Here is a 24,286-nt window from a genome sequence, read left to right on the forward strand (position 1 = left end):
CAGTGGGCCTCACACAATCCAAGTGTCCAGTGTCCACAAATGTCTGCAGAAATTCAAAATCTCCCTTATCCTGTAGTCACTTTTTTCACACCTGTGCCATTGAGCCTGTGACATAACGCTGTGATATTCAGTGGGCCTCACACAATCCAAGTGTCCACAAGTGTCTGCAGAAAATCTAACTCTCCCTTGTCCTGTAGTCACTTTTTTCACACCTGTGCCATCGAGCCTGTGACATAGCACTGTGATATTCAGTGGGCCTCACACAATCCAAGTGTCCAGTGTCCACAAGTGTCTGCAGAAATTCAAAATCTCCCAGAAATTCAAAATCTCCCTTATCCTGTAGTCACTTTTTTCACATCTGTGCCATCGAGCCTGTGACATAGCGCTGTGATATTCAGTGGGCCTCACACAATCCAAGTGTCCACAAGTGTCTGCAGAAATTCAAAATCTCCCTTATCCTGTAGTCACTTTTTTCACACCTGTGCCATCGAGCCTGTGACATAGCACTGTGATATTCAGTGGGCCTCACACAATCCAAGTGTCCAGTGTCCACAAGTGTCTGCAGAAATTCAAAATCTCCCAGAAATTCAAAATCTCCCTTATCCTGTAGTCACTTTTTTCACACCTGTGCCATCGAGCCTGTGACATAGCGCTGTGATATTCAGTGGGCCTCACACAATCCAAGTGTCCAGTGTCCACAAGTGTCTGCAGAAAATCTAAATCTCCCCTGTCCTATAGACACCTTGTACCTTGTTTTACATTACTATATAGTTTGTAGGATTTTGTCTACATTTCTACCAAAAATGAGGAAGGCTGGTGGAAGAGGCCGTGGAATTGGGCGGGGGTTGGCAGCTGGTAATGATGGTGTTGGTGGTGGATCTGATGGTAGTGGCAAAAGCAAAATAGGACCGAATGCAGGAGGTGTTGAGCCTGCGTCATCGTCTGGCTCCATAAGGCTTCGAAGGATTAGTTGTCTAGGAGTTGGCAAACCGCTTTTAACGCCAGAGCATCAGGAAAAAGTTTTTTCTTACATTGCTGACTCAGCCTCCAGCTCTATCGCCTCCTCTTCTGAAGTTGTAAAAAGTAAAAGCACTGAGCCGTCATTGGAGGCTCATGTTCATGAACCACACCTTTCCTTGTGTCCTTCACCACAACCAAGATTGAAGGATGACGTAGGCCATACTACTGATTACTCCATGGAGCTGTTTTCACATACCATGCCTGGATTATCAAATGAAATGGTGAATTACCCAGGCCAAGATGAATCTGACATGGAGTGCACTGATGCACAGCCGCTGATAGATGATTCTGCTGGTACATTCACTCCTTGCACTACATTGTCCTCGCAGTGTACAGAGCCAGATTCTGACCCTGATGAGACTCAGGTGCCCCTTCCCGCACACTATACCACCATACACGGTGACACAGAGGAAGGTGCACATGACATTGAAGAGGAGGTGATGGATGACCCAGTTGTTGACCCAGTTTGGCATCCATTGGGGGAAGAGGGTGCTGCTTCCAATAGCTCAGATGAGGAGCATCCACAGCAGACATCAACATCGCAACAGCTGTTATCTGGCAGGCCCGGAGCACTCCAAAGACAGGTTCCAAAAATCAAAAGAGTTGCTGGACAGCTTGTCCAGAGGGTCAAAAGATCACAGCGTGCTAGGCCGCAAAATGTCTGCTAAAGTAGGAAGAGTGCAGTGTGGCACTTTTTTGAACAAAATCCTCATGATCAGGCCAAGGTTATCTGTAAGAAGTGCGCAAAGACCTTTAGCCGAGGGAAAAATCTGAAAAATTTGAATACCAGTTGCATGCTTAGACATTTAATCAGCATGCACTTGCAAGCGTGGACACAACACCAAACCTCAAGTGCCACATGTGCAACTGATCACAAAGAAGGTAGTCAGCAACGCTACATTGTTTCCCCCACTGTAAGCCCACCGGTTAGCACAGCAGCAAATGTTGAGGTGTCGTTGCAAGGCCACAGCAGTCAGGGAATCCCACTGTTATATCAACGAAATACTGAATCTAGGCCATCAGAAAGAACACCAACTCCATCACCATCATCAACCCTCTCTCAGTCCGCCCTGTCCACCGCTACTTCCACCATATGCAGCTCTCAAGTCCAGCTCACCCTCCCAGACACTATGAGTAGGTCAAGAAAGTACTCAGTCTCTCATCCGCGTACACTGGGTTTGAACGCCCACATTGCCAAACTAATCTCGTTTGAGATGATGCCCTATCAGTTGGTGGAAAGCGCAGCTTTCCACGAACTCATGGCCTATGCAGTACCACGCTATGACCTACCCAGTCGCCACTTCTCTCGCAAAGCCATCCCAGCCCTCCACCATCATGTGAAAGACCGCATTGTCCATGCACTCAAGCAGTCAGTGAGTGGAAAGGTGCACCTCACAACTGATGCATGGTCCAGTCGGCATGGCCAGGGCCGTTACGTGTCCATCACTGCGCACTGGGTTAATGTGGTGGATGCAGGGTCCACAGGGGACAGCGGTGGTGGGACAGTGCTGCCTAGCACACGGTATAGGAAACAGTTGGCTGTAGGCGTTCCACCCTCCTCCTCCTCCTCCTCCAGAAGCGAAAGCTCGTCCACAGAGCGCAGTCGTACGAGCACTCCATCTGCAGCTGCCACTGTTGCACACGAGGTGTCCCCCTATCGAGCAGCTAGTGGAAAGCGTCAGCAGGCTGTGTTGCAGATGATGTGTTTGGGCGACAGACAGGCAAGGTAGTTAGTGATAACGGCCGGAATTTTGTGGCAGCCATAGCCCTTTCAAAACTCAGACACATACCTTGCTTGGCTCACACCTTGTACCTGGTGGTGCAGTGCTTCCTCAAAAATTATCCGGAGTTAACAGCCCTGCTCCATAAGGTGCGAAGACTGTGCGCGCACATCCGCCGGTTGCCTTTACACTCCGTTCGTATGCAGAAGCTGCAGCGATTGCTCCACCTTCCCAACCACCGCCTCATTATCGACATTGCAACAAGGTGGAACTCCACCCTGCACATGGTGGAGCGGCTGTGCGAGCAGAGGCAGGCCATAATGCATTTGTGGGAGGATACACGGCCAGGCACTTTGAGAGCAGACATGGAGTTGACAGGTGTGCAGTGGTCGAAGCTGAAAGACCTGTGTTTTGAGGAATGCACACGGCTGGTAAGCGCAGACGACGCCATCCTAAGCATGAGCATCCCACTTATGCGTCTGCTCATGCAAACTTTGACGCACCTTAAGGAGCAGGCATCTGCAGCCAATGTTGATGAGGAGGAAGAGGTGGAGGGAATCCTTGATGACATTCAGCCATTGTCTGCTCAGGGACCTCTCCTGGACGAGTTGGAGGAAGAAGAGGAGGAGGATGATGATGGGGATGATTACTTAGGGGAGGAGGATGCTTCTCGTGGGGCAAGTGAAAATGTGGCGTGGCAAGGTCTGGTACAGGGTTTGTGCGTGACTGGAGGGATGTGGATTTGCCAGAAAGTGCTCCTCCAACCAGCACTCGCAGTGCATCATTGACACCGGGAACATTGGCCCACATGTCAGATTATGCCTTGCGGATCCTATAAAGGGACCCCCGCATTGCCAAAATGATGAACGATGACGACTACTGATTGGCCAGCATCCTGGATCCACGCTATAAAGGCAAATTACAAAACATCATGCCACAGGAGAACCTTGACCTAATATTGGCTAATAAACAAGCAACTCTGGTAAATCGGTTGCTTGAGGCATTCCCAGCAAACAGCAGCGGTGATGGTTCTCATACGAGCCGTACGGGCCGGGGGCAGCTTGGCAGAGGTGTTCATGGTGCACACTGCAGAAGTGGCGTTGGAGACAGGGGTTTCATGACAATGTTGTGGACTGATTTTTCAAGTACCGCTCACACAACTGGTAATACAGCATCGATGGAAAGTGACAGGAGACAGCAGTTGTCAACTATGGTTACAAACTACTTTTCCTCCCATATCGATGTTCTCCCACACAGGTCATTCCCCTTTGACTATTGGGCTGCTAAACTGGACACCTGGCCTGAATTGGCACAATATGCCTTACAGGAGCTCGCTTGCCCAGCTGCAAGTGTGCTATCGGAAAGAGTCTTCAGTGCAGCTGGATCAATCCTGACAGAAAAAAGGACCCGTCTGTCAACCCAAAATGTGGATGATCTAACCTTCATTAAAATGAACCATGCATGGGTTTCCAAGGATTTTGTCCCACCTTCCCCTGATGACACATAGGGTGACAGAAAAATGGCTTGCTTTGGTCCACCTCTTCCTGGGACTTGACCTATTTCGCCTTTTGCATCAGCTGAATGTCCAACATCAACATATGCCACTTTCTAAAACTCCCTAACTGTGCTGCCTCCCCCCCCCATGGCCGGGGTCACCACCTAGCGCACGACACCGTGCGAGTGCCGTTGCCCTGGACAGGTGGGTAGGCCGACTCTTGGGCACGGGCACTGGCACAGGGTCCCTCATAGTGCAATCAAGTGTCTCTGACGGTGGTGGTGCACACCCGCCGTCAGACACACCGCCGTACTATGAGGGGCCCAGTGCCAGTACCGACGCCCACGAGTGGGCCCCCCTTGCTTGGGCAGGGCCCCAGCATTTGCAATCTTTACCTCTCCCTGCTCCTCCGCTGTGTAGTCTGGGCCGTCAAATCCATACTGTGCCTGACACCGTCTGAGCCTGCCTCCTGATGTATAGACATATCTTTTGAATGTGTACGCTATCCATACATGTTATCCGGGGATACGGTACCCTTTCTCACCTTTGTGCAATCACTTGCAAGCCATACTGGGCCTTACACCGTCTGAGCCTGCCTCCTGATGTATAGACATATCTTTTGAATGTGTACTCTATCCATACATGTTATCCGGGGATACGGTACCCTTTCTCACCTTTGTGCAATCACTTGCAAGCCATACTGGGCCTTACACCATCTGAGCCTGCCTCCTGATGTATAGACATATCTTTTGAATGTGTACGCTATCCATACATGTTATCTGGGGATACGGTACCCTTTCTCACCTTTGTGTAATCACTTGCAAGCCATACTGGGCCTTACACCGTCTGAGCCTGCCTCCTGATGTATAGACATATCTTTTGAATGTGTATGCTATCCATACATGTTATCCGGGGATACGGTACCCTTTCTCACCTTTGTGCAATCACGTGCAAGCCATACTGGGCCTAACACCGTCTGAGCCTGCCTCCTGATGTATAGACATATCTTTTGAATGTGTACGCTATCCATACATGTTATCCGGGGATACGATACCCTTTCTCACCTTTGTGCAATCACTTGCAAGCCATACTGGGCCTTACACCGTCTGAGCCTGCCTCCTGATGTATAGACATATCTTTTGAATGTGTACGCTATTCTTACATGTTATCCGGGGATACGGTACCCTTTCTAACCTTTGTGCAATCACGTGCAAGCCATACTGGGCCTAACACCGTCTGAGCCTGCCTCCTGATGTATAGACATATCTTTTGAATGTTTATGCTATCCATACATGTTATCCGGGGATACGGTACCCTTTCTCACCTTTGTGCAATCATGTGTAACCCATACTGGGCGTGAGAACGGCTGGCGAGCTGTTAAGCAAGCTACAGCACCTGTGGTTTGCACACGTAAGTTTTTCATTTTTTTCAGGAATGACGGTTAGGCCTAATTCCGGAACTGCGGTTGACCTGCACTTACTGGGAAATCATCGTTCGCGAGTAATAATTGTAATCAGTGATCCCCATCACTAACGTTGTTCAGCAGGTTATCTGCACCTGTAAGCGACAAACGCTGGCCTTTTCAGTGTAGCGCACATGCAGCCACGGACATGTAAGGGCATGACACACCAGTTATTGGCCAATCTCATGTGCCAGAGCCTCACGTGTCCCTCTAGTAAGCCGGACTCGGACCGCGGGGCATGACGGAGTCTCGTTCGTTAACGGAATTAAGCTTGCAATGTGTGCATCTGTTCTGTAGCTGGCATGGTTGAGGTTGCCCGTGTTGAGTCAAATTACGCCGTAGGCTCCACTCCTGGTGGTGCCCTTCTGGACATTCCTTTAAGGTTCAGCTTTGCAACCATACTGCCCACGTAAAACAAACACTTTGCCTTCATGAACGCTGTTTGGAGGGTCATGACTCGTGGGAATAACGCCGCCCAATCAGTTAACCTGCTAGAGAGATCCTTCGTTGCTCCCAAGCATGACATCACACTCCCTAGGAGGAAGGTAATGCCACTGTGGCGACCGTACTCCTGGGGGCGACACAAGTGCACAGATGCCCAGCCACTGCTTGATGAATCTGCTGGTACATTGACCCAGACCACTACATTCCCCTCGCACGCTACCCGGCCTGAATCTGACCCTGATGAAACTCAGGTTACCCTTCCCATATACAGTTCCATCTTACACGGTGACAAAGAGGAAGCTGCAGATGAAAGTGCAGGTTCGGCCCACCCGCCATCAGACACACCACCGTACTATCAGGGGCCCTGTGCCAGTGCCGTTGCCAATGAGTGGGCCCCCCCTGCTTGCTCAGGATCACAGCACTTGCAAGGTTGAAATACTGTGCAGTGAGATGGAAGATGGGGACGACGAGGAGTCCAGACTAGTACAGGGATTCCCTAGCGAGGAGACTTATTTGATTGTTTTCAATGTTGGGACAGCAATTTTTGGGGAGCACTATACTCTGGAGAATGATAGATGGGGCCCACCATACACTGGAACATTCCAAAGGTGGACATCAGACACTGGAGCAGCATTTACAGGGCCCATTATACACTAGAGCATTAGAAATGGGGCCCATTATGTTTGGAGCATTATTTGGGCCCATAAGACAGTGGAGCTTCATCCATGGGGACCAACATATACTGTAGCATTATGTGGAGCTCATCATATACTGTTTCAAACATTATATGGGACCAATGATTCTGCATGGAGAAATAGATGGGCCTCGTCATGAGATGTAAAAAGTGAAGTATTTTTCATTGTACTATACCGCTATTTCTCTGCCGTATCGGAGCATGATGAGTTGTGGTATTATGTGTTAAAGGGGCGCTCTTTCGCCCAGGGCACATGAAAACCTGGAGCCAGCCCTACCCCCCCACAACTTTAGCCAAATAACCCCCATTTTTCAGTGCGTAACTTGTATTATGAAGTTAATTAAGGTTGACCAGCTTAAGTAAGAAGAATTGATGCTTTTGGCATTCAAATGAGTACTGTAGGTGTGTTTCCTGTCCTCCTCTCACTGCCAACTTTTATTCCCCATTGACTTACATTGGGTTTCGTGTTTCGGGACGACCCCGACTTTTCCCTATAATCGGCCGATCTTGCTCGACCCGACTTTTGGAAAAGTCGGGTTTCACGAAACGAAACTCGACCATAAAAAACCAAAAGTCGCTCAACTCTACTGATCAGTGATGCACATCACTATAGATGAACGAACTTTTTCGGAAAACGTTCACCAAGAGTCAAGGGGAAGAGTCTTGAGATCATTTGCATATTCCCAGTGCCTTCTGGGATAAGTGAAGAGTCTCCGCGAGCTCAACGATCACTGGGTTTTGGCCGTTGCAGCTGAAAAGAGGAAATCGGAAAACCAGGGGAAGAGTCTTGAGGAGATCATTTGCATATTCCCAGTGCCTTCTGGGATAAGTGAAGAGTCTCCGCGAGCTCAACGATCACTGGGTTTTGGCCGTTGCAGCTGAAAAGAGGAAATTGGAAAACCAGGGGAAGAGTCTTGAGGAGATCATTTGCATATTCCCAGTGCCTTCTGGGATAAGTGAAGAGTCTCCGTGAGCTCAACGATCACTGGGTTTTGGCCGTTGCAGCTGAAAAGAGGAAATTGGAAAACCAGGGGAAGAGTCTTGAGGAGATCATTTGCATATTCCCAGTGCCTTCTGGGATAAGTAAAGAGTCTCCGCGAGCTCAACGATCACTGGGTTTTGGCCGTTGCAGCTGAAAAGAGGAAATTGGAAAACCAGGGGAAGAGTCTTGAGGAGATCATTTGCATATTCCCAGTGCCTTCTGGGATAAGTGAAGAGTCTCCGCGAGCTCAACGATCACTGGGTTTTGGCCATTGCAGCTGAAAAGAGGAAATCGGAAAAACCGCGCGCCGAAATTTGGCTCATCTTTCATCGTTTTTAAGAAATCTCAAGATGGAAGAGGCCAGGAGCCATTTGGTGAGCTGCATTTCTTGCTACATGTTCACAGATTTACCAGTGGAAAAGCCAAACTTCACATGCCACAAATGCAAGCTTGTGTCCCTGTTGGAGGAAAAGTTGCAAAATCTCGAAGAGAGGTTAGCTACGTTGAAGATCATTAAGGAAGGTGAAGAGTTCTTGGACAGAGCAGAATTATCTCTTCATGTTACAGAAAGAGAAGAAATTCGAAGTGCACCTGAAGAAACAGAGGAATGGAGACATGTGACCCAGAGAAGCAGGAGGATCAGGAGGCAGTCAGCACCCATACTGCTCAGAAACCAGTACCAGGCTCTAACGCAGGAAAACGATGAAGAAATACATCAGGATAAGACTTTGCCAACAAACAGCAACCTTGTACGCCCTCAGAGTCCTCCTGGATGGAGAAAGAAAAATGTTGTGAAGAAGAAACGGAGAGTGGTGGTCATGGGGGATTCCCTGCTGAGAGGAACAGAGGCCGCTATCTGCAGACCGGATATGACTACAAGAGAAATGTGCTGTCTTCCAGGTGCAAAAATTAAAGATGTGTCTGACAGGATATCAGGACTCTTCAGACCTACAGATGACTACCCATTCCTGCTACTACATGTGGGGACAAATGACACCGCAAGAAACGACCTGGAAATCATCTGCAGAGACTTTGAAGACTTAGGCAAGAAAGTGAAAGAACTGGGAGCGCAGGTGGTCTTCTCTTCCATCCTCCCAGTGGATGGCCATGGAACAAGGAGGTGGAATAAGATTCTGCAGGTGAACAACTGGCTACGTCGATGGTGCCGTCAGCAACGATTTGGATTTCTGGATCACGGAGTGAACTACTTATACGATGGACTACTTGCTAGAGATGGGGTGCACCTTACGAAGACTGGAAAGCATGTATTTGGAAGTCGCCTTGCTACACTTGTAAGGAGAGCTTTAAACTAGAACAACATGGGAAGGGAAGCAAAAGACCAGAAAAAGCCATACACCTGACAAATGCTATTGAGAACTCTGCTATTAGAAGTGGAAAGGAAGAACAAAGACGAAAGAATCTAATTAATAAAAATATTGGAGAAAGAGAAACCAATCACAAACTAAAATGTTTCTATACTAATGCACAAAGCATGGGCAACAAACAAGGAGAATTGGAACTACTAACACAGGAACAGAAATATGATGTAATTGGAATCACTGAAACTTGGTGGGACAATACACATGATTGGAATACAAGACTAGAAGGATACAACTTATTTGCAAGAAACAGACTTGATAAACGAGGAGGGGGTGTCGCATTGTATGTTCGAAACGCGTATATCTGCACAGAGATTGAAGCTTCAGAGACTGGGAGTTCTGTGGAAACTGTTTGGGTAAGAATACAAGGACAGAACAATGGAAAGGACACCATTGTAGGCATTTACTACAGGCCACCTGTGCAAGCTGAAGATATAGATTTACTCTTTATGCATCAGATGGCCAAGTTCTCCAAAAAATATGACATAGTTGTCATGGGAGATTTCAACTATCCAGACATTTGTTGGGAATCTCTCTCAGGCAAAACTAACAGGTCAAGGAAATTCTTATCCTCTCTTGCTGACAACTTTATCTTCCAAAAGGTAAGGGAGAAAACAAGGGGGACTGCTACCTTGGATCTAATCCTTATAAACAGGGAGGAAATGGTTGAGGAGGTAAAAGTGGCTGGGACCCTAGGAGGTAGCGACCATGCTATTTTAGAATTTTGGATTACTAGAGGTGGAAGACCTGTGAAGACTCAGACGTCAAGGTTAGATTTCAGAAAGGCAGATTTTAAGGGATTCAGAAAGAGAATTGGAGGGATCCAATGGCTGGATATCCTTAAAGACAAAAATGTCCAGGAAGGATGGGAAATCTTGAAAAATGAAATTCTCAAAGCACAGTTGTTAACAATTCCGAAAAGAGGGAAGAATAGGAAGCATTTAAGGAAACCAGGATGGATGAACACAGAACTTAAGCACATGCTAAAAAGGAAGAAAAAAATGTTTATAAAATGGAAAGAGGGAGACATATCTAAAGAAGAATATAATGCTGTCTGCAGAACCTGCAGGGCACAAATCAGATTAGCTAAAGCTGAAAATGAACTGAGGCTTGCAAGAGATGTCAAAAGCAATAATAAAGGATTTTGGGGATATGTCAAAAGTAAAAGAAAAGTCAAAGATGCTATAGGATTTTTACAGGATGAAAATGATGAAATGGTAAGACAGGATGTTGAGAAGGCTGAACTTTTAAATTCCTATTTTGCATCTGTTTTCTCTCAGAAAGGAAATGCAACATCAACTGTTATTCACTGTCCTATTAAGGGAATAGAAGAATCCAGGATATCTATAAACAGAAAAATAGTGAGGAAACACTTAGCTAACCTAAATGAATTCAAGTCTCCAGGTCCAGATGAATTACACCCCAGAGTACTGAAGGAGATAGCAGAAGAAATTTTTGAACCCCTCTCCATAATCTTTGAAAATTCTTGGAGAACAGGAGAAGTGCCAGAAGACTGGAGAAGAGCAAATGTTGTTCCTATCTTCAAAAAGGGGAAGAAGGTGGACCCAGGCAACTATAGGCCGGTGAGTCTGACTTCTATACCAGGAAAGATCTTTGAACAAATTATTAAACAACATGTATGTCAATACCTGGATAAGAATGAAGTGATTAAACAGAGTCAGCATGGGTTTCTAACTAATAAGTCATGTCAGACTAACTTAATTTCCTTCTATGACGGTATCACTGATTGGGTGGATCAAGGAAATGCTGTAGATATAGTATATCTTGACTTCAGCAAAGCATTTGACAAAGTCTCTCATACAATCCTTATTGAAAAAATGACTAAGTATGGAATGGACAAGGCAACTGTTAGGTGGATTCATAACTGGCTTAGTGATCGGACCCAAAGAGTGGTCGTAAATGGCTGCACATCCAGTTGGAAGAATGTCTCAAGTGGGGTACCACAGGGCTCTGTCCTGGGCCCTGTATTGTTCAACATCTTTATCAACGATTTAGATGAAGGAATTGAGGGTAAACTGATTAAATTTGCTGATGACACAAAGCTAGGAGGGATAGCTAATACTAGAGAAGAGAGAGAGAGGATTCAAAAAGATTTAAATAAACTGGAGAAGTGGGCAGCAACTAACAGAATGGTTTTTAACAGGGAGAAATGCAAAGTACTACATCTGGGCAATAAAAATGAAAAAAGCATATATAGAATGGGAGGAATAGGGCTAAGTGACAGCACATGTGAAAAAGACTTGGGTATACTAATAGATCACAGACTGAATATGAGTCAACAGTGTGATGCAGCAGCAAAAAAGGCAAATGCAATTCTAGGATGTATTAACAGAAGCATACAGTCTAGATCACGTGAAGTCATTATTTCCCTCTACTCCTCTTTGGTCAGACCTCATCTGGAATATTGTGTCCAGTTTTGGGCACCACATTTTAAAAAAGACATCAACAAACTGGAGCAAGTTCAGAAAAGAGCGACCAGAATGGTGACCGGTCTGCAAACCCTGTCTTATGAGGAAAGGTTGCAGGATTTGGGAATGTTTAGTTTGCAAAAGAGAAGACTGAGAGGAGACTTAATAGCTATCTACAAATATCTAAAGGGCTGTCACATTGTAGAAGGATCAACTTTATTCTCATTTGCACAAGGAAAGACTAGAAGCAATGGGATGAAACTGAATGGGAAGAGACACAGATTAGATATTAGAAAAAACTTTTTGACAGTTAGAGTGATCAATGAGTGGAACAGGCTGCCACGAGAAGTGGTGAGTTCTCCTTCAATGGAAGTCTTCAAACAGAGGCTGGACAGACATCTGACTGGGATGATTTAGCGAATCCTGCTTTGAGCAGGGGGTTGGACCAGATGGCCCTTCCAACTCTACGATTCTATGATTCTATGATTCAATCTCAAATTTGGCACGAACATAGCTCATTCAGATTCGTGTTCAGATTCTCGAGCATTTTCCCTCAATGTCGGCAAAATTTGGGCAAAGTTTGGTATATTATCGCGATTCCACTAATGCTTTGGTTTGGAATGTGACTAGGATGGTGGTGCTCTATGATGAGCGGCATTGGGGACGTGTTTGATGAGGGGAGGCACCAGTCCACATTTCATAATCAAAATTGTTTGTGCTAATATAGTAGTGCAGGCAGGAAGTCACATTTACTGATCAAAATTGTTTGTGTTAATATTGTGGTGCAGGCAGAAGACCACATTCCCTAACCAAAATTGTTTGTGCTAATACTGTGGTGCAGGCACAAGTTCACATTTCATAATCAAAATTGTTTGGGCAATACTGTGGTGCAGGCACAAGCCCACATTTCATATTTAAAATTGTTTGGGCTAATACTGTGGTGTGTGCAGATACCAGGCCATACCGTATATACTCGAATATAAGCCGAGATTTTCAGCCCAAAAAATTGGGCTGAAAGTCCCGCTCTCATCTTATATTCGAGTCATATACAAAGGGGGTCAGAGGGGGAGGGGGGCGGGGGTGTCAGGTCATACTTACCCATCCTGATGCTGTGTCTTGAGCCCCCAGCTTCTCCCCGTGCTCTCTCTTCCTGCCTTCAGCGGTCACGTGGTGCCGCTCATTAAAAGTCATGAATATGCGCATATTCATGAGTTTTAATGAGTGGTACCACATGACCGCTGAAGGCAGGAAGAGAGAGCACGGGGAGAAGCTGGGGGCTCAAGAGACAGCGTCAGGACGGGTAAGTACAGCGATACTCACCTGTCCTGCGTCCATGGCTGCTTGCTGCTGTCTGTCATCGGTCAGTGACTTCAGACAGCAGAGGGCGCGGTGACGTGGTTAGTGAGCGCCGCGCCCCCTGCAGTCTGAACGTCACTGACTGATGACGTGGCAGATATCGGTGAGCAGCCATGGATGCAGGACAGGTGAGTATCTCAGGTGCCAGCAGTGACACCGGCACCTGACACCCAGCGACGGAGAGGTGAGTATGTCTTTTTTTTTATTTTTACATGCAGCAGCAGCATGGGGGCAGCATATGGGGGAACAATCTATGGAGCTTCTTATGGGGGCAGCATATGGGGGAATAATCTGGAGCTTCTTCTGGGGTCAGCATATGGGGGAACAATCTATGGAGCTTCTTATGGGGGCAGCATATGGGGGAATAATCTGGAGCTTCTTCTGGGGTCAGCATATGGGGTAACAATCTATGGAGCTTCTTATGGGGGGCAGCATATGGGGGAACAATCTATGGAGCTTCTTATGAGGTCAGCATATGGGGGAACAATCTATGGAGCATTTCCCACCCTAGGCTTATACTCGAGTCAATAAGTTGTCCCAGTTTTTTGTGGCAAAATTAGGGGGGTCGGCTTATACTCGGGTCGGCTTATACTCAAGTATATACGGTACTTCATATTCTAAATAGGTTGGGCTAATACTGTGGTGCAGGAACCTGTCCACAGTTCATAATATAAATCTTTTGTGCCAGAGGCAGCTAGGGGCTTTGCTCGGGGGGGGGGGGGGGGGGGCAAAACATCTGAGTGGGCCCCTACCCAGGTAACCCTGATTACAACTACAGTGGCACAAACTATTTGTCGACATAGGGGAACCTCAGCCAATGACCATGATATTACTGAAAATAAATCTCTATGAAAAAACAACACTGTTATTACCGCCTTATGGTGCTAGATACCACTACTGCAGAACATATAGAAGATTACAGTGCAGTTATAAATAGTGACTTACAGAGAACATTCTTTTTGATGGAAACGCTCACTTTTCTCATCTTTTCCATCTTGCCCAGGCCAACCCGACAACTTCTCCAACCAGGACTCAGCTGTAGATAGATATTACAACAAAGACACATATAATTTCTCACATTTCCAGCACTGTTCCCATGTATTCTCTGCCTGCATATCCTCCTCATCCTACTGATACCTCAATACTGACGCGTCTGCCATATGTGTCCCTATTAATGCACCTGCTGTACAAAAACAGGTCTCCTCTTACTGCCCCACATAGTAATGCCACCACTGTGCCCCTGTGAAAACAGTCATGAATAAACTTGAGTAGCTCCAGCTGCGTAAAATTCTTCTTTTGTTTAAATCATGTTAAAATCAAATAAATGAACAGACTCTCCACATAATAGCCTCACGCCTAGTAAAGGCTACGCGTTTCGACCTGTGCGGTCTTTATCAAAGCCCCTTACTACCCCACATAGTAATGCCACCACTATGCCCCTGTGAAAACAGTGTCCACATTTGGTCCCTAGAAAGAAATAATGTCACCTTTGACAGTCACAAAACACTGAGTGCCCATATAACAATAATGCTTCTTAAGTGGCCACTTAAAATTCTAATAGCTCCCACATTAGCCTCAATACTACAGTATACAGTATATTGGCCCTCACACTTTATATTAGCCTCTACAGTAGTCTCCACATTGTATGATGGCCCTTAAACTATAGAATGTTACCCATATTAGCTCTCACATTGTATAAAGGCCCCACAGTAGTCCCCATACTTCATATTGGCTCCCACACTGTATGAGGGCCTCTCACAGTAGTCCCCATATTAGCCCCCAAGCTGTATAATGGCCCCAACAGTAGTCCTCACACTGTACATTGGCACCCACATTAGCTCCCATGCTGTATAATGGCCCCCACACTATATGAGGGCCCCCTGAAATTGTATTCACATTGGACTAGTTGCTTTGTGAATAAAATGTAATTCTTGTTGCATTCCTCTCGAGTGCTGATTTCTACTTACCGTATATTAACATTTAATAATATCAACTGAGTCGCCTCATGTACAGTAATAATGTCCCCTGAGTCCCCGCATGTACACCCCATGTACTGTAATAATGGTCCCAGTATCGGTGATATGAGCAGGCGGTCATGTGACCGCAGGTATACAACTTGCACTCATGTGTTGACTACACTCTTTCGGTTTCTCTCAATCCTTTTTTATTGAAAGACGACAAACGTATCTAGGCGGCACGTGCAAATAGCATACATGAGCTTGCATGACCGCCTGATCGCAGCTGATGGGAGTCATGGCAGGAGGCACACTGCACCTTGTCATGATATGGCAGTCTGCAGTCACATAGATTGACTGCAGACTTTTATTCCATGTCTGGACTACACCTTTAAAAGAAGCCTGACAGGTGATAAAGGACGCTCATGGTTTGTGTAGCATGCATCAGCCCCGGCTGTAGTATCTCACCAGGTATGAATGTCTCTGCAAAGCTGTGGCGTTTGAGAGAAAAATATACTTTTAATAGCTGCTGGGGAGCAAGCGGCGCTGTGAACTAGTCCTACAGACAGGTCCCTGGCGACTTCTCCCCGCCCGCTGACAGTGCGGTGCTGTGCACTAGTCCTACAGTCAGGTCCCTGGCAGCTTCTCACCGCCGCCCGGGACCTGTGTGTAGGACTAGTGCACAGCACCGCACTGTCTGCGGGCGGGGAGAAACCGTCAGGGACCTGTCTGTAGGACTAGTGCACAGAGCCGATTGCTCCCCAGCAGCTATTAAAAGTATGTTTTTCTCTGAATCAAGGCAACTTTATAGAGCCAAACATACCTGGCGAGAGACTACAGCCGGGGCTGACACATGCTGCACAAACCATGAGCGTCCTGTATCACCTGTCAGGCTCCCTTTAATAACTTTATTATAATATTAATGTTACATATTATAACAGTCTTGCATATAACACAGCTCATGCCATGGTTACTGTATGGGAGCTTGTTATACTCACAGGCTGGGCTTATAATAAGACCCCGGCTGTAAGAATAATAAGCCCCCTACCTCCCCATCAGCCCCCCAAACAGCATGTATTAGATGTGATGGAGTTAATAACACTAAACTGTTATGAACGGGTCACCGAGGAGGATGGCAGGAACAGGCTAAACCACCAGGAAACCAGAGAGGTTGGTAACTCAGTGGACTGCAGACCCCTGATCCTAACAACACAACTAGCAGTAGCCATGGAGCGTTCCTACGATGCCCTAGATGCCTCGGCACAGCCGGAGAACTAACTAAGCCTAAAGCCAGAAAGGTGAAGCAGAAAATAGACTGAGCAAATGGTGGGGCCCAAGCTGTCTAGATAGGACAGGACAGAAAAGATACTGTCTGCAATCACGCAAAAAACGTGAAAAATCCAGCACATCTGATATACAAAAAACCTGAGGCCACACGACCTCACCCCCGCTAGATCAGCACTCTGGTGTGAACTGGAAGCAAAGCAAAAGATACTAATATAACAGGGGACTGAGCAAACTGACACAAGCTGTAACATATGGAGCGGGGCCCAGCGCTGCCCCCAGCAGGGCGTACGCTGAACCCTCGCAACAAAGCAGAAAGCAAAAAAAAAAGGCACAACCAGATTAGATGCAAAGGATTAGCAAAAGAATCACTTAACTGAACCATGCAAATCAGGCAGGAGACAGATGAACTCAAAATGCACAAGGAGGAAATCACCAGCAACCACTAAGGGAAGTCTGCTCACTCATATGCTCCCAGTCAGTAATCCCAGATTCCCAATCATTGTTGTCAGGTGGCAAACTTCCATCAAACTGGCCAGCTCCACTACTCCCAGTAACCACCAGAGATAGCTCCGGCTCAGAAATCCGAGCAAGGGAATTCACAACACCAAACACTGTAATAATAAGTATACTAATAAGGTCCTCCCTCCACTACCCCTTCAGTTCCCACCCTGCCCCTGCCTCTCACCCCACAGTGACCATTGCATACCTGAATATAGTAAGCCTAATAAATTTTGGCCACGGTCTGATGAAGTTTGCAGGCAGGTGGTTTATGGATGGCACCTACAATTTCTGATCAAAGTGCTGCAGGTGCAGAGCATATGATGAGGTCAGACATGGCCAGGCAGTGTCTGAGATAACTGTAATGTGGGCACTAGAGCCCAGGGGAGCTCCAGCGTGCATAAACCAGAGCACACAGGAAGCCTGCAGCATTGACAGCTGAGTAGGTCAGAAACTTATCAGCCTACCTCTGGCCGCACACTACATTGCACAGAGACTCTGCCACAATGCTAGTAAGGATGCAGCATCTCAGGAAGATAGGGGAGCAAGCAATCTGTTGTGCTCTCCCTGAGGACAGAAGCGACTATTGCTCCGAGTGGGCCCCTTCATGGGACCGGGCCGGGGGCGATGGCCCCCTATGCCCCCCAGTAGCTATGCTACTGTTTTGTGCTAATTCTGAGGTTTAGCCACCAGTCCAAATTTCATAATCAAAATAGTTTGGGCTAATAATGTAATGCAGGGACCAGACCGCATATCGTAATATAAATCATTTGGGCTAATACTGCCGTGAAGGCACCAGACCATATATCAATATAAATCCTTTTTACTAATACTGTGGTGCAGGCACCAGTCCACATTTCATAATCAAAATAGTTTGGGCTAATACTGTGGTTCAGGCACTAGTCCACATTTCATATTCAATCATTTTGGCTAATACTGTGGTGCAGGCATCAGGGACAGTCATAAGCAATCGTTCGGGCTAATACTGTGGTGCAGGCACCACGCCACATTTCATAATGTAAAACGTGAGGCTAATACTGTGGTGCAGGCACCAGTCCACATTTCCTAATCAAAAGCATTTGGGCTAATACTGCAATGCAGGCAGGAGGCCACATTTCCTAATCAAAATTGTTTGGGCTAATACTGCGATGCAGGCACCATGTAACATTTCATAATTTAAAACGTTTGGGCTATTACTGTGGTGCAGACACCAGTCCACATTTCATAATCAAAATTATTTGGGCTAATACTGTGGTTCAGGCACTAGTCCACATTTCATAATCAATCATTTTGGCTAATACTGTAGTGCAGGCACCAGGGACATTCATAAGCAATCGTTTGGGCTAATACTGTGGTGCAGGCACCAGGCCACATTTCATAATCAAATTGTTTGTGCTAACACTGTGAATTGTGGCCTTGTGCCTGCAGCACAGTATTAACCCAAATGATTTAGATTATGGAATTTGGACTGGTGCCTACACCAGTCCAAATTCCATAATCAAAATCATTTGGGTTAATACTGTGCTGCAGGCACAAGGCCACAATTCATAATCAAAATGGTTTGGGCTAATACTGTGGTGCAGGCATCAGGCTACATTTCCTTAATTTAAATCCTATGTGCTAATACTGTGGTGCAGACAGAAGGCCACATTTCAAAATCAAAACCGTTTGGGCTAATACTGTAGCGCAGACAGGAGGCCACATTTCCTAATACAAAATCATTTGTGGTAATATTGTGGTGCAGGCATAAGGCTACATTTCCTTATCATGATCATTTGGGCTAATACTGTGGTGCAGGCAGGAGGCCACATTTCCTAATCAAAATCGTTTGTACTAATATTGTAGTTCAGCTTGGAGTCCACATTTTAGAATCTAAAACCTTTGTGCAGATTGTGTGGTCCAGCCAGCAGTATACAATTAAGTAGCTAAATCCTTTGTGCTAATTGTGTTGTCTATTAAGGAAGGGTTCCCCAACTCCAGTCCTCAAGGCCCATGTCATGATCACGTGTGTCAGGACGCAGATGATGCCGCAAGGCGAACCCATAACACACGTGACCCTGGATACACCGCCTCCAGTGGGGCGCATTTAAATAATAAAAGGGGGGAACCTGGGTAACTTTAACAATGGCGGGCCCTGCAATAGGGAAAAGGGAATTGGAGACCTCCTGAGCCTCCCTGAGCCAGTGTCCCTGCACTCCTAACGTTCCCTATGCCGGTTTCGCACCGGGCGCCGCACGCGTACCTCAACGCCCTTGCTCACCCTGAACCTAAACCCTCACTAGGGAATGGGTCGGTGCGGAGACTAATCCCACCACTGCACTAATAACACACATGAGGAAAGAGACAATACAGGGGAAACACCACTTAGCTTTGCTCTGTTGCGTGCGCTCCTAGCAACAGAGCCCTCCACCTGAGTGCATCTTCTCCTCCACCTGGATCCATCACCATTACAGGATCCTTCACCTTAGTGCAGCCTTGGAGCAGAGTCCAACACCAGTTGCAGCTGCTTAGAACCAGAGTCCCAAGGATGAGTTCAGCTGCTAACACGAAGTCGAGCATGCTTGAGTCCAGCTCAGCGGCCAAGTCCCACATGGTGAGTGCCACTCTCCATAGTCGCCACTCCACCAGCCCATGCAGACACTTCCCGCTGACACCATCACTGCGACTCCACCACGCCATGCCAGCCCTTCGTCCAGACACCATAGCTGAAACACATCCCCCCTGGCTAAGCTGCGCAGGACTCCTCACCAGCTCCATCCTTCATCCAGGCTCTCCAAAAACAGAATGAACACACTCTCACAATATCACAGGCAGTGATTGCACACCTCTAGCACACCTTTATAGGGTGTCACACCTAATACCTAATTAAGTGCACAAAAACCCAAAGTGCAATACCACAACCACCACCGGGGACAGTCAAAACACCTTTGAACTTAACCAAAGTAAAAAAAGTTCACTTTGTGCTTTTAATACCGCCAGATCCAACACTGGATCATGACAGTACCCCCTCCTTAATGAGGGGCCTCTGGACCCTCAAGACCACCCCTAATTAGGGAAACACCTACAGCGGGGACGCCCAGATCCTGAGTTCACCCCACCATTACCTGACACTTCAGGTTCATGACAAACACCGCTGGTATTGGCAATACATGTTCATTTTGGAGGCACCACTCATCTCCACAGCGCCGACCTGGGGAACGAGTTTATGTATGTGTATGTTTGTTTGTTATGAGCTGATCAGACTCCACAACACATTTCCAAGATGTTTTTTGGTGGCACACATACACGCTCGTTCACACACAGGTCCGGACCTGAACGTTTATTACACACATTCGTTTGTCATTTTTTGGTGAACTCACTCTGGACTTGACAACAGAGGCGTCCCCCTGTGTCACCACACTCACACCCCCACTATTCACCAAGGGACACCACCCTCCAACCCTTTCACCATGAGGACTGCGCCTCCTAGGGTTGGTTAATGGCGAGGGTAGAGATTTGTCCCTACTCCCCCGCAGCACACCTGCTGCACACACCAGGAGGAGAAGGGGACCGGGAAATGGAGGAAATCTACTCTCGCTGGTCGCCTCCACACGACCAGGAGGGCGGCTTCTTCAATGGCATAGAAGATATGGCGTAAAACCCCACGGACTATCACACCAGTCAGCTCACCACAGGGGCGTACCCCTTCACCTCGGGGAATACCAGGCAGCTCCGTTGGTCACCATTCCTCCCACCTGCCTGGGTGCGCCCGCATGCATGAACCAGTCCCGCTCCCCAGCAGTGACTCTAGGTGGCTTTAGTACCAGAGCCGCAAGAATATGGAGGAAAATATATATATATATACTCGCTGGTCGCCTCCACACGACCAGGAGGGGCGGCATCAAAGATTTGGCATGAGCCCCGCGGACTATTCACCAATCTGCTCACTACAGGGACGTACCCCTTCACCTCGGGGAATACCAGGCAGCTCCGTGGGGCACCATTCCTCCCACCTGCCTGGGTGCGTCCCCTGTAAGAGCAAGTCCCGCTCCCCAGCAGCGACTACACACCTAGTCTGCTCACCACAGGGATGTACCCCTTCACCTCGGGGAATACCAGGCAGCTCCGTGGGGCACCATTCCTCCCACCTGCCTGGGTGCGCCCGCATGCATGAACCAGTCCCGCTCCCCAGCAGCGACTCTAGGGGGCTTTAGTACCAGAGCCGCAAGAATATGGAGGAAAATATATATATACTCGCTGGTCGCCTCCACACGACCAGGAGGGGCGGCATCAAAGATTTGGCATGAGCCCCGCGGACTATTCACCAATCTGCTCACTACAGGGACGTACCCCTTCACCTCGGGGAATACCAGGCAGCTCCGTGGGGCACCATTCCTCCCACCTGCCCGGGTGTGTCCCCTGTAAGAGCAAGTCCCGCTCCCCAGCAGCGACTACACACCTAGTCTGCTCACCACAGGGATGTACCCCTTCACCTCGGGGAATACCAGGCAGCTCCGTGGGGCACCATTCCTCCCACCTGCCTGGGTACCTCCCCGTGCGAGAGCAAGTCCCGCTCCCCAGCAGCGACTCTAGGGGCTTTTGCCAGACCGCAGCCGCCATTTTTTTTTTTTTTCCTCTGGTTATCTGAGCAGAGGCCCCAGACCGTGATAACTGCTGCTGCAGCGGCTCTAAACACCTTGCCGCTCCCCACTCACATCAGTGAGGCCCGGCAGCAATTACTCAGCGGTCTCCACATGGCCAAAACTCACCAGAAAAAAAAAACAAAAAACTGTGTGGCCTGTGATAATTTCATGATCACGTGTGTCAGGACGCAGATGATGCCGCAAGGTGAACCCATAACACACGTGACCCTGGATACACCGCCTCCAGTGGGGCGCATTTAAATAATAAAAACGTGCAGGTGGATACGCCGCCTCCACCTGGCGAATTTAGGTATTACACGTTATACATACAATAATCAAATAATAAAGGGGGAACCTGGGAAACTTTAACAATGGTGGGCCCTGCAATAGGGAAAAGGGAATTGGAGACCTCCTGAGCTCCCCTGAGCCAGTGTCCCTGCACTCCTAACGTTCCCTATGCCGGTTTCGCACCGGGCGCCGCACGCGTACCTCAACGCCCTTGCTCACCCTGAACCTTACCCCTCACTAGGGAATGGGTCGGTGCGGAGACTAATCCCACCACTGCACTAATAACACACATGAGGAAAGAGACAATACAGGGGAAACACCACTTAGCTTTGCTCTGTTGCGTGCGCTCCTAGCAACAGAGCCCTCCACCTGAGTGCATCTTTTCCTCCACCTGGATCCATCACCATTACAGGATCCTTCACCTTAGTGCAGCCTTGGAGCAGAGTCCAACACCAGTTGCAGCTGCTTAGAACCAGAGTCCCAAGGATGAGTTCAGCTGCTGACACGAAGTCGAGCATGCTTGAGTCCAGCTCAGCGGCCAAGTCCCACATGGTGAGTGCCACTCTCCATAGTCGCCACTCCACCAGCCCATGCAGACACTTCCCGCTGACACCATCACTGCGACTCCACCACGCCATGCCAGCCCTTCGTCCAGACACCATAGCTGAAACACATCCCCCCTGGCTAAGCTGCGCAGGACTCCTCACCAGCTCCATCCTTCATCCAGGCTCTCCAAAAACAGAATGAACACACTCTCACAATATCACAGGCAGTGATTTCACACCTCTAGCACACCTTTATAGGGTGTCACACCTAATACCTAATTAAGTGCACAAAAACCCAAAGTGCAATACCACAACCACCACCGGGGACAGTCAAAACACCTTTGAACTTAACCAAAGTAAAAAAAGTTCACTTTGTGCTTTTAATACCGCCAGATCCAACACTGGATCATGACAGCCCACCAACAGGTCATGTTTTCAGGATTTCCCTTGTATTGTACAGGTGATGCAATTATCACCTTGGCAATACTAAGGAAATCCTGAAAACATGACCTGTTGGTGGGCCTTGAGGACTGGAGTTGGGGAACCCTGCATTAAGGAGTCCACATTTCAGCATCTAAATATTTTTTGCTATTTCTGTGATCCAGCCACATTATCTTAGCAAATAAATACAGATTGTTAATTTACTGACAGGTGACTGACAGATGTGTGCCTGGGGTTGTTAAACAGCTGGTTAAAAGAAAGAAAGGGTACATCCAACATGAGTGGGAAAAAGTGAGATCGTGGTGGAAAGGAGAGTAGGATTGGTGTTTGTGGTATACATGGGTTAGGTGATAATGTTACTGAAAGAGCTACTGAACAAACACAGGTTTGTCGTATCCAAAGACAACTGACAACTTCTGTTACTGGACGGTCTACTCAACTACATTTCTTTGGCAGCTGCACAGCGGTACGCATTGTAGATGAGGGCCATAAAGAGCATGTGCTCAAGTGGATGGCAAGTGCTGCATTAAGTGGCCTCTCCTTCTCTTCCTCCACCTTTACTTCACACACAGTACTTTCCTCAGAGGTGGCACCCCAGTTACCCTTGTTTCACATCAGGTTACAACTCTCCGACCACCCAACTGACCCTAAGTACAAATAATATTATTGCACAGCATGGAAGCATGGGACAGAGTTTGGACCAGCATTTCTTGGTTAATCAATGATCAGTAACAGGTGGATGAGTTACAGGTGTAGGCCTGGTGCTCTAAGAGCCCTGCCAAATTCAGACAACACACATGAAGGAGACCCAACATGGAGTCCAAACATTTCCAAAAATTAGATTCAGACACCATTAAAGTGACATCAAATTCCCCAGAATAGAAATAGTATGATGGGGCTCTGACACCCCTTCAACTATAAGCAACCCACCAGATGGAGATACAACTTGGAGTCTCCACATTTCAAGAAATTGTTAGTAACATCAGCAGCAGTAGCAACAGCAGTGTCATGTTTGGACACGGGTAAGTCCAGCGGACAACACAACATACCCCAATGACGGGATGGATAAGGGAGAGGAAGGCCCTAACAGTAGGGAGCGAGGGAAGGGACACCTCCTGACTCCAACCTGTGCCTGTCCCCAAGCTCTCCTAATGACCTATGCAGGTCGTTCTCCCTGCCGCCGTCACGTGCCTAGTCCCTGATTATCACATCAATATACCCTGGCTAGTGCACTTGTCAGCAAGGACGCCTGCCTCACCACTGCAGATGGTAAAACACAAGGAAAGTGAGAAACACAGGACAGATAAAGATAAGGGTATCTATACTCAACAACTGGCTCTGCCGCAGAGCTCTAAGTAGCAGAGGATATGGCACCAGGAATCCAAACTCCACAGCAGCAGCAGCTACATCACTGACACCAGAGTGCTCTTAACTCCAGGCTGGTCTGCAAAGAATTACTCTATTATGGACAGTAAGCAGATGTGCCATGTGGTTATTTAAATGATGGTGGGAGGTGGCCACCACCCACATCACCTGACCAGCCAAAAAGCAGAAGCCAGCAAGAATATTGACATTAATCCTTGCTTGCCCAAAAGGAAAAAAGCAACATTTAAATTATAGCAGAACCAGAGCTGCCACAAATCCAAAAAATGAATTGTGACAAGCAGG

The 24,286-nt window shown here is 47.6% G+C and overlaps 1 protein-coding gene across 2 annotated transcripts in view; it reads right to left on the minus strand.

Annotated features, from left to right (window-relative positions):
• The window catches only part of KRR1 (KRR1 small subunit processome component homolog), a 107,225-nt gene extending 87,724 nt beyond the window's left edge, over window positions 1-19,501 (minus strand). The window contains exon 1 of one of the 2 annotated variants that reach the window (XM_073559995.1): window positions 19,471-19,501. In XM_073559995.1, coding sequence (XP_073416096.1) covers window positions 19,471-19,486 — 16 coding nt within the window. In that variant the 5' untranslated portion in view covers window positions 19,487-19,501. Of the gene's footprint in view, window positions 1-13,927; window positions 13,992-19,470 lie in introns of those variants that run through there. The other variant, XM_073559994.1, reaches the window with a different exon arrangement.
• Window positions 19,502-24,286: the final 4,785 nt, after the last annotated feature.

This window comes from Dendrobates tinctorius, unplaced genomic scaffold (genome assembly GCF_039654945.1).
Source record: "Dendrobates tinctorius isolate UK_male_01 unplaced genomic scaffold, ASM3965494v1 ptg000290l, whole genome shotgun sequence".
Taxonomy (NCBI): Eukaryota; Metazoa; Chordata; class Amphibia; order Anura; family Dendrobatidae; genus Dendrobates; species Dendrobates tinctorius.